The sequence below is a fragment of the Apium graveolens genome, chromosome 2, assembly GCF_009905375.1.
Source record: "Apium graveolens cultivar Ventura chromosome 2, ASM990537v1, whole genome shotgun sequence".
NCBI lineage: Eukaryota > Viridiplantae > Streptophyta > Magnoliopsida > Apiales > Apiaceae > Apium > Apium graveolens.
Window position 1 is genome coordinate 172901168 of NC_133648.1, and position 11229 is coordinate 172912396.

The 11229-nt window shown below is 33.5% G+C and overlaps 2 protein-coding genes and 1 long non-coding RNA gene across 7 annotated transcripts; 2 read left to right on the forward strand and 1 right to left on the reverse strand.

The window, feature by feature from the left end:
* Window positions 1-262: 262 nt before the first annotated feature.
* LOC141707991 (uncharacterized) lies at window positions 263-3770 on the forward strand. Of its 5 annotated transcripts, XR_012569268.1 has the most exons (8): window positions 263-664; window positions 942-1012; window positions 1388-1450; window positions 1549-1668; window positions 1761-1839; window positions 2348-2440; window positions 2857-3246; window positions 3410-3770. It is a non-coding gene; the product is annotated as an uncharacterized LOC141707991 (long non-coding RNA). The 5 variants fall into 5 exon arrangements; XR_012569267.1 differs by lacking the exon at window positions 1388-1450; XR_012569271.1 differs by lacking the exons at window positions 1388-1450; window positions 2857-3246.
* Window positions 3771-7318: 3548 nt separating this feature from the next.
* Window positions 7319-8183, forward strand: LOC141707992 (uncharacterized). Its single transcript, XM_074511458.1, has 2 exons — window positions 7319-7527; window positions 7722-8183. Exons 1-2 carry the CDS (start codon window positions 7417-7419, stop codon window positions 8031-8033), a joined length of 423 nt encoding a protein of 140 aa, XP_074367559.1. The 5' UTR covers window positions 7319-7416; the 3' UTR covers window positions 8034-8183.
* A 130-nt stretch (window positions 8184-8313) lies between these two features.
* Window positions 8314-10583, reverse strand: LOC141707993 (endoglucanase 11-like). Its single transcript, XM_074511459.1, has 5 exons — window positions 10234-10583; window positions 9788-10000; window positions 9508-9708; window positions 9102-9356; window positions 8314-9004 (listed from the first exon to the last, which is right to left on the reverse strand). Exons 1-5 carry the CDS (start codon window positions 10468-10470, stop codon window positions 8354-8356), a joined length of 1557 nt encoding a protein of 518 aa, XP_074367560.1. The 5' UTR covers window positions 10471-10583; the 3' UTR covers window positions 8314-8353.
* Window positions 10584-11229: the final 646 nt, after the last annotated feature.

Here is an 11229-nt window from a genome sequence, read left to right on the forward strand (position 1 = left end):
TGAAATTATAAAATCATAAAACTAATTTTTAGAGACAATTCAAATATTTACGGATTTAAAATTATAATAAAATCACCTTTTAAAATAAAACGGAACAATATAACTCAATTTTCAACTACACATTCCAATCTTTTACACCAATAAATCACAAGCAAATAGTATATATCAACACACTGCTGTCAAAACCAAAACACATGTTTTATTTAATTAATACTTCCACAATTATATATTTAAATAATTCAAAAATTTACGATTCCTCGTAACAACCCTGATTCTGAAATCATTTACCCACTTTTGGGTATCTTCATCAAACTTGGAAAAAGTGTATTATGGGTCATTTCCTATGAATCCTGAACACCACTCTTCAAAACCAGCTGCAAACCCATTTTAATATACCAGCTTCTTCTCTTCTTTCCAGCCGTGCAGTCTGTCGTCATCCAGAGTATCAAACTCAAGTCTCCCCTCTTTACTCTCTCCACACTCAAACACAATCAAATGCGGAGAAATAAATTAGGATTTCGAGCAATAAAGTTGAGAAGATTTTGGAGCAAAGTAGTTGGATTCAATTAAGGTTTGGAGTACATCAGTGAGGTTCAATTAGGGTTTGAAAAGGATTTGGGTTCAAGGTCTCTACATATTTTAAGCTATTGGATTTGATTTTGAGGTATAAATGCTCTTCCATCTTCTAATTAAACTGTATTTGTGTAAACTCTCTCAATATCTCTTTGTCTCTTTCTTTCTTTCTTTCTTTGACTCCCTCGCTCAATTTCTCCGTGTCTTTTATGGAATATTCTTATAAATCTCAAATAGAGCGAAATAGGAATTTTGATTTTATTGTTAATTGATGGTTAGTTATAAATATCAGGTGTGAAATTTCCCGTGTTGATTTTATATTATTTCATCGCTCTAAGTTTTCCCCTTCTAATAATATTTTATATCAGGTACTAGCAATTTCAAAGAATTTGTAATCAGTACAAAATGAGGATATCCGAGCGCACATGTTTAATCGTTTGTGAGTATCAAGGCCATACACATATTTTTTATAGTTTCCCTGCCATTGCTAGGTTGTGTTTATTTGATTACCTAGTTTTGGATCTTAATTTTTGTTTCATTTGCTGTAGTTTTGCGTTTGTTGCGAGTAATTTAAATTTGTCAATGTAGGGCTTACGATATCATCTTAATGTATCTTAAAAGATGATATATATTTGTAGTTTGATTTTATAGTTAAAACTGATAAGTTTATCCTGAATTGTACAATCTCAGGATTTCCTTTAAATATCGGTAGAATAATTTATGCATGTATTCATGTATCAAATGACAACCATATTACATTAAGAGAAAACTGATTTCATTGAGCTTAACTTTGTTTCAATTATGTTATATCAAGTTGTTATTACTGGACTAGGCGCATTCATTATTGACAGAGCTGGAAGAAAACCCTTTTTTTCTGGTATAGCCTAGTGTTCGAGAATCTTCCATCCCCTACGGATATGTTCTGCCAAAAATTTTCTTTAATATACAGTTATTTCATTTGCCATGTTCTTATAGGTTTCAGCATCAGGCTTGGTTTTAGGTTGTCTAATAACAAGGCTTTCGAGTTAACATTTGAAGCATGAGCCAGACTTATGAAATAAAAACTCAAGGCAGTACATGCAATTGCTATAACTGGTATACATATAAGTTTTAACTAATTATTTTGTTGACAAATTTGAACTTTCAGAATATCTTTAACCTTAACTTTTGTAATGTGATGGTCCTAGGTTTATGTAGAATCTTTCTCAATTGGAACGAGATCTGTTTTATTTTACTGCAACTGACTATGAAAATGATATTAAACAGGTGAGCTATACACATTCTTAAGATGCTGATATGTTAAAATTATCTAAATTGCTTCTTTTGACATAATCATATTAACAAATTCAAACACACGGGGAATCGACACTAAGAAAAATTTATAGAGCTTCAGTTACAGTTCTAAAAATCTAGCCCTTGATACGTGTGTACCAATAAGTTTTCTATCATTTAGTAGTTTGTTATCACACCAGCGCCTTCGTGGTGAATATCAAAAACTACTAAACACACTTCAAATTTATGCATTTTAATAAGTCTGGTGGCTTGTGTCTTTAGATGAGCTGGTGACTACTTCTATTTTTCTAATTTTTTTTTGCTAACTAGCTACTTCTATATCATTACTGTCAATGTATTCATGTCTCTAAATATGTTTATCTTTATTAATACAGTTATTATTAGTGACTACAAAGCACAGTCCGTTGTATAGTATATATATGTAACCATCTCTGGTACATTTTATGCATCTATTTAATAAATATTATGATTCCTTGTTCAGGTGCTTAATCAAATTTTATGTGAACTTCCAGCAGAACATCCCTTGGCTGAGAGCAGACCCCTACGCAAGCTTCTAGGCCACATCCTTCCCCAGGTTTTCTTACAATCTAATACTGTTATTTTAAATAGGTTATGAAACCTCTTTACAACTCTTTATCCCTTGATAGCAAGTTATAAAAAAAATGGTTGATATTGTCATATTTAAAATACTCGGCCTCTTTTAGTTTGTTGGTTGTGGACTATTGCAATAAAAATGATTGCATTGGAAAAATATACCAATTGTAACGAGCAATGGCCGGTTATATCAACTTCTGAAAATCTACACTATTTTTATAAACTAGATGGATAACTCTGGAGCTTGTAAATGCTCGATTACAATTCTCTTGGAATAAAAACATCTCTGAAATTATAGAAGTAACAAGTATCAATTTGTTATATTAGGGGACTCTTAGAAGATAAACTTAAAAAATTTGTAATTCGACTGACCATGCTCATTTTCTTATTCATCAGGCCAAATTAGCATATTCAGGCTCTCTATGACTCTTTCAATCAACAATATAATTATTAAGAGGACCACACCAACAACCTTTTCTCTTCAGCAATAATAAGACAATGATGGGCACAAACTTACAAAAGGATCCCTGGAAGTTGTTATTTCTGTCCAGTAGTGTTCAGTATCCTAGGTCCCAGACTATAGTTTTTATATATCTATTCCCATTGTACTCAGACATTTCTAAGGCATTATTATTGATATTTTGCATCTGAGCTACTGAGATAGCTTTCTTCTCCTGCATTTTGATTGCCTTCATATCATCTGTTATTTCTTCACTTTACATATAATATTTCTGAACTTCTCTTCACGCTGAGTATTAATATCATTCAACAGTTTGAGAATTTCAGGTGTATATTTCTGAACTTTTCTTCAATAATGTGTTAAGATCTGCTATGCATGGGAATTGTTTTAATTTTCTGAATTTTGGTAATTTTAAAGAAAATAAATGTTGTTAATTGTTGTTGTTTTATTATAATCTGATATTCATTTGTTAATCTACTTCAATTTTAGATTGAGGATTAAGATGAAAAAGTGCTTGCCTATAGTCACTATCAATGGCTAGAACAGTTATAATAGCAGGAGAAGCAACCAAGCTGGTTGTTAAGTTCACAAGTTGGAGTATTTGGAAAAGCTGCACATGAAGATATCACTGCAGATTATGATCACTAGAAACACATTTAGTCTTTTTCTGACTTTGCATTTTATATTAGGCCAGGTCTAAAAGATAGGTCTAAAAGATAGTATTGGTAGTTTTAATTTTTGGTAATAGAAATAGGAAGATTTAGTTGGTGTTTGTTTATTATTCGATATTTGGGATGTAATTTTGAATGATATTTGATGTTATATTGAATGAAAGAAGAAATTTAATTGATATTTGATTTAATTTATTTTAAATTACATATTTATTTTATTACACGGGGCACCTTTTTTTGTCGTTTAGTAATTCTATTGCAACACAAATATATCTATAAGTTTGTTGTGTTATCATGGAATGACCCATATGTTAGGTAAGATACTGTTAGGACCCGTCCAGTCCTTATATTTGTATATATATATATATAAAGAAACAGATTCCTTTATTGATAAACACACGCACACACAATCGGGTGGTATTCGAGAGACCACCCACTCTCCATAAACACACTTAAGTCAATCTTATTTCTTCATAACTCAAACATATAAATGGCTTCCCTATTTATAACCCCAATCTCAACTCACAATCCCTAGATTAAAGCTAAAATATTATTATTCCCACCAAATCCTCCATTTGAAATCCATAACTGATGCACACACTAATTATTCAGATTCGTAACTGATTTAATATTTATTCTATTTATTATGTTTCCTAACATTACCCGCCGCCCAAACTTGAACCTTGTCCTCAAGGTTCAAATGAGAAAATTGTTTCATTCTTTCTTTTTCCTTTTCTTTCTAATCCAGAACCCCTGCCTCTCCGCCAATAATTTTCTAAATTCCTCCCAGTTACAAGAAGGCCGCTGACATTCCCCGCAATAGTCCAAGAACAAAAGATCATTTCTCAAGTATACTATAACCGACCATACCTTCTTAGTTGGCGTTGAGAGGTTTACTAATTCAAAATAACTGTCAAAATAACTTTCAGCCTTCAACGACCCACCTTCAAGTTTTAAGCCTTCGAATATATCAAGTCTTTGTGATAAAGAGTCCATGGATGAGTTTGGAGGCGATGAGACATCAAACAAACAAGTCTCTTGTTTGTTGTTGCAACTATCAGAATTTAATGGAGTCTGCCCAAAAACCTCCGATACTGGTGGTTGCTGATGAGACCTTTCATCTTCTTGAAGTTTTCCAAAATCATTTTTTTGAAAATCTGATTTAAGCTCTCTATCATTCGCTTTTACTCCCTTCAGCTTCTCCTCAGTTTCGTAGACCGACTTCTTGGCTTGTTCCAAGCCTTGCGAATCCTCACGAGCAGACGAAAATGGTCCAGTAGTCTTGCGACTATAGTTGTCCATTTTTGCAAGTATGGCAACCATACCTTCTTTGAGGAAAAAAATGTCTTTTTGAAACTTTTCAATATCCAACTTCAAAAATTTTGCTTGCATCTTTTCAAAAAAAAAAAATCCCCTGGAAGTCGTCGATTCGATTTTCAACTAGTTTTGCACTTGTCGTTGCCCCAAGAACAGACGTGCTCTGATACCACTGTTAGGACCCGTCCAGTCCTTAAATTTGTATATATATATATATAAAGAAACAGATTCCTTTATTGATAAACACACGCACACACAATCGGGTGGTATTCGAGAGACCACCCACTCTCCATAAACACACTTAAGTCAATCTTATTTCTTCATAACTCAAACATATAAATGGTTTCCCTATTTATAACCCCAATCTCAACTCACAATCCCTAGATTAAAGCTAAAATATTATTATTCCCACCAAATCCTCCATTTGAAATCCATAACTGATGCACACACTAATTATTCAGATTCGTAACTGATTTAATATTTATTCTATTTATTATGTTTCCTAACAGATACCCGTAGCCTTACACCCAACACCCAAAAAAGTGTTGTGATAGCCTTTTTTTGGCCAATGGTAACATTTTTGGCATCTATAGTAACATATTTTTGGGTTGCTAGATGTCATCTATGGCGTAGTCCCATTTAATTATGAAGTGGCAAAAAATGTATACTAATATAATTTATTACTTTATGCGAAAGCATAGTTGCAAACAGAGCTCAATCACTCATGCTCATATGCATAAACAAATAAATTATTTATCCATTAGGTAACAACATAAATATATCGTCAACAATGATAAGGGAAAGTAGTTTCAATTATCACAATCTAGAGTATGCACGCGCATTGCACATGCTATAAAGCTAGTTGTTATTATTATTAATAAGAGAATTCATTTTTAAGGGGTACTTTGGTGTCACGCCTTTTCGGTTTCACGAACTTTTGGGTTCACCCCTTTTTAAAATTTATTATAGCTCTAAATATATTATTATTTATTTTTATTCATATATGACATATAATTCTATATGTAATAATACCCATTTTTTTATTATGTACCACATTTATATTATTTTTTTTATAAATGGAACTGTATATACATTGTAATTCTAGATTCGTAATTATAAAATTTTATTTTAGCTCCAAATGAAAGTTTATACATACATAAAGAATATTTTATTAAAAAAATATGCGATCACATATAATATAAAACACAAATTCAGCTAACAATAAGAAATATAATATGTAATTATTTAGTAATGTTGATTTAATGTTTTGTTAAATTATCCGTCAATCATGTTGCTTATTGCTCGAAGTAAAATGTTAGTTATATCTTTTCAGACAACAGAGAAATAAAGTTGAGTTTGTTATTTTATAAAAAATTGAGTTAATAAAAAATATATATAATTTCAAAAGAAAAATTGTAATAATAGTACAATTTTATTTATTATATATTTTAATTAAAAATATGTAATTTAAATTAATTTCTATAATTATTATTATTTTAATCTCGGCCCATGTTTCGCAAGTGTTATCAACTAGTATGTACTAAAGCCAGTGTTCCAGAAATCGCTAGGCGTGCCAGGGCGGTGAGGGTGCCTTCGAGAGATTAATCGGCAAGTCGGAGATTAATCGGATCGATTAATCGGAACATTAATCGGAGGATTATAAATATTATTTTTAATTTTTATAATTATATAATGATCAACATGTCAAATATTTGTTTGAAAAAAGAAATTAGAATGGTATTAAACAATATCTACACATTTGACATGCGTTATGTACTAATTATTGCGTTTACAATATTAACTATATTTTAATTCACACTTTTAAATTAATTATAATGTGTTATTTTTATAGTTTAAGTGAGATAATAAATATATTATATTACTTTTTTACTTCTTACCAATACTTCATATTATAAATTGACATGATATTTTGTGAAATTATGAAATTAATGATTTAAAATTATAAAAACGTAAAAAAAATATTTTTTTTAATTATTTTCCGCCTAGATCGCCTAGGACCGATTTTTGACCGCCTATCCCGCCTAATCCCGATTTTGACCCGATTTTTTGAAAAAAACGCTTAAATCACCGCCTAGGTCCGAGTTGGGACATTTTACCACCGCCTAGCGTCGCCTAGGCGCCGCTAGGCGGCCGCTTAAACCGATTTTTAGAACACCGACTAGAGCAGAAAGGAGAGAAAAAACACTTATATAATTTATTAAAAATAATTAATTTTTTCCTCAAAATTCAGTTATCCCATAAAAAAAAGAGGATAGTCATATTAAAAGAAGTGAATTTGCATGGATTTTGATGAGGTGGTGAAGCAGGAGACCGGCACGTATAGAACCACGTACGTGTGTTACTCCTATGACCCTATCTTTATTATTACTAATTGTAGTTTTGTGTTTCTTATGAATTGTCATCACTTTGCATCTTCAACAAACACTAAATACATGAGTTTTAAAGTTAAAAAGTAAATTCGAGTGAAACGATATATCCACAACTACAATGAAAAGATTGTTAACTATGAATGTTTACACCTCTTCTTCCCTCTGCTCGAGGAGGACGCTGATGCTGATCAAGCCTTTCAGGGCTTGCTTCCAAAACATCATCATCCAGGTCTCACTAGCTAATTCCTTTATATTTTTTTAACATTCAGTATTCATCCCCCTTTTCATTTTAGCTTAGTTCTTAAACTTGTGGCCTTAAAGTTATTGGGAATCAACCATGAATTTATATAAATAGATTTGTGTGTTCTAGTTGGACTCAGTATAATACTTGTTTTTTTTTTTCATGTGTTGCCTTTGCTGTAGGGATATAGTAATTATAATGGTGGAGAAGAAAGCACAATAAATAAGCCTACTGATGGGCATGAAAATCAGGTGAGATTACCTAGAGCTCCTTCTACTGCAGAGCAATTTGAAAGGGTAGCTCAAGAGAAGGCCAATTATGAAAGGGTGGTTCAAGACAAGGCCAAACACGGTGTGGTGAGCCAGACGGTTGATAAAGCTGAAGATGCATTGGAGGACGCAACCATCGGCGACTCCTCTGATTTTGAATTCATCAAGGAAACTTACAAACAACCTTTTGGTAAAGCTACTTCTCACAATACAGACCACGTCTAGCTACCTTGCTTTCTTTCTACCTTGTTGCTATTACTACTACTACTATGCTGTATTAATAAGTTGGATGCCCACTAGCTCAGTGCCAACGTTACATCTATATATGCTAGCTGTTAATTCTAATCCTTTTACATATTCAAATTATTTCCTTTAGATTGATTGTCACCCACTCTATAAACATTCATTAACCTCACTCGATAAACAAATTATCCCATGGATGAAATTTGGATTTATTACCATAAACTTCACTTCAGTTACATAGTTGTAGTAGTGGAAAATTCAAGTGGTACATACATCAACAAAAACAAACCCAAATATACATCTCAGCCGGAATTGATCTCGTAGTCAACAATCATAGTCTTATCTGACCCGTGCAATTTTGCAAACACTCCAACTAGAGGGGCTGTGTTATATGTGCAAGCCTCTGACTGCATAAAATTTCCCCTTCCATCTTCAAACCCATCATTTTTGTCCGGTCCACCAACAACAGCTCCTATTACAACATTCGGGTTTGGGCCTTGACGTCCATACCAACTATGATATCCTTCTGTGCACCCAATGAAACTGTCTTTTACTTTGTATGAGACTGTTGATGCGCCCCTATGGTGCACCCTCTTTGGATAATCTGAACCGTACCCAACCAAGTAGCTCTTGTTCATTGGATTAGATCCCAAGATGTAATGAACCTGAGATTTTACAAATGAAGCTATCTCATCAGGACCAACTGAAACTTGGGGGCAACTGATACCTTGATTGGTGAGCTTGAGGTAATCAGAGTAGACTGTGAGTAGGAACGTTGCGGTTGTAACATATTGTAAGTTGTTCCATGGGCGGATGAACATGAGGCCGCTTGGGGTGCGTTTTACGTTTTGTTCTTTGTTTTTGTTAAGGCATGCACAAATGTAGTACTCTGCTTTCAAGCGGTACTGATGGAGTATTTGCTTATCTTCTTTAGGCATAGTCTCCTCGAGCAACTAGGAGATATGACCCACACATTTAGAAAATGAATGAAGTAGAGTAAATAAAATTGAGAGAACATTTGGTAGAGAGTATTTTAGGGCATGAATTTACCATTGAAGCAATAATTTGAACGCCGGCATACTTGACATCCCAGCTAAATTCCGCCATTGCCCAATCTACCCCACCAAAAGAATGAGCATTTTCTATAACATAATCAAAGTAGACAATTTCACCCGTGGCCTTGTATAACCACAATGCTGCCCACAGCAACTCATCCTTGTAACCACTCAACGACGAATAGTAACCTTTAACCACCTCGATACTGTCATCATACTTTCCCCTATATTTGTCAGCAAACTCAAACAACTGCAAAACCCAATCCCAATTTAGTATCTGTACATATCAATGCATATTTGAACATAGTTAGTAATTGTTTTTGGATGCCAAAATTATTTGATCTTTTATTGGTTACATGTTTTGGTGGGGAGGGTTATAGACAAACTCTTAGCTAGCATACCTCTTTTGCATGGTACAAAAGAAGGTTAGAGTAATGTGGATTTGCTCTCCTGAACACAATTGACGATGCTGCCATTGCTGCAGCCGTCTCTCCTGCAAGATCAGAACCAGGGTGTTTTTCGTCGATCTTGTAAGCTTCTCTCCCTGTCGTCATATCCTCTGGCCGCTGCCAACAGTGGTGATCACTTCTTCCGTCTCCCACCTTTAATAGAAAATTATGACTTTTAAGCACACGAGAAGAAAAAACACGCTATGTTTGCATGGTTATTATATATGCATACCTGGCCCCAAAGGACGTTTGGCTGAGTATGGCACTTAATGAAGTAATCAGTGCCCCACTTAATTGCATCAAGTGCATGGTAATATTCTCCGGCATCTGATATTTGATCGCCATATTCAATAACGCTCCATGAGAGCAATGTTATGGTAAATGCCATCGGCAGGCCAAACTTCACGTTGTCACCAGCGTCATAATATCCTCCTACCAAGTCCACCTTAAAAAACAGAACAAACACATGAGCTTCTACACTCTGCTAAGGTGTTGAGTTGATTATAAATATGATATCTTTGATCAAAATGAGCGAAAATATATAATCTCCAAAAATCAAACTATGCTAGAATACAAAGTTGATTATTATGTTTATAAAAGAGTAGTTAGTGTAAATTAATGGTGATAGATTTTCGGGCCATTATCATTGGCAAGTAAATCACAAGGACAAGCACATACTCCTTGTGGGAAGCCATCGGACAGGCCGGAGTGATGGCGCCAAGTAACTCTTTGATTGGGAGGTAAGTAGCCTGACCTCTGGCCTTCAAAATAGAGAATGCTTTTTGAGAGAGCATCTTTGTAATCAAAAGCTTGAGTGTGAGGAATAGTTATGGCATATAAACATAATAGAGAAGCCAGGCAACGTTGAAGAAGAAGACTAGTAAGAAATGTAGGTGCAAGATTTGTATTCTCCATTTGTTTTCTTTGTCCAGTACTTCTTTCCTCCGTTAGAGTCTGTCAAGTTCTATTTATACATGTTGCAGCACGTGGATTTAATTATAGATTTGGGAGAAGTGGTAAGTTTTCACTATTGGAAAGTGTTCGAGGCATTTATTTATTTTATACAAGGTGTGGTAAGAAATATTGCAATCAATTTGCTGCTAAAATATATATTCTATACTTTGGCATGCTCTTGTGCGTTTTTCTTATGCCCCCTCTTTTGCTAATGGACAACAAAGATTACTTGCAAAATGTGATATTATGTAAATATTTTTAAATGTGATCTATTAATTGAAATAAAATGTTTTTATTATAAAAACAGTATGTATTATGACAGCTTTAATTTCTGAGGAATTAATAACAAAGCTAGTGCAGAAAAATATCTATTCCTCTCTTTTTCTCGAAGTGAAGTACAGTTGGATATATAACAAAGAAATACAACAGATCTCCTAAAATCTAGAACTAGAGATAATTGTAACTCTTGATACATTATAATGATACATATCCTATAATTGATAAGGTTAACTAACTAATCAGTATAATACTTATTATGCCCCCTCAATGAACGGCGTCGTGTCAATGAAGGCGAGCTTGGAAACATGGCGCTGAAATATAGCCTTTGGTAAAGGGTTCGTCAAAGCATCAGCGACCTAATAATCAATGAGTAGATAATATATGTGTGACATCAACTAATTTTCTCTGAACTTGGTCCCTCACGAAATGAAAATCAATAAC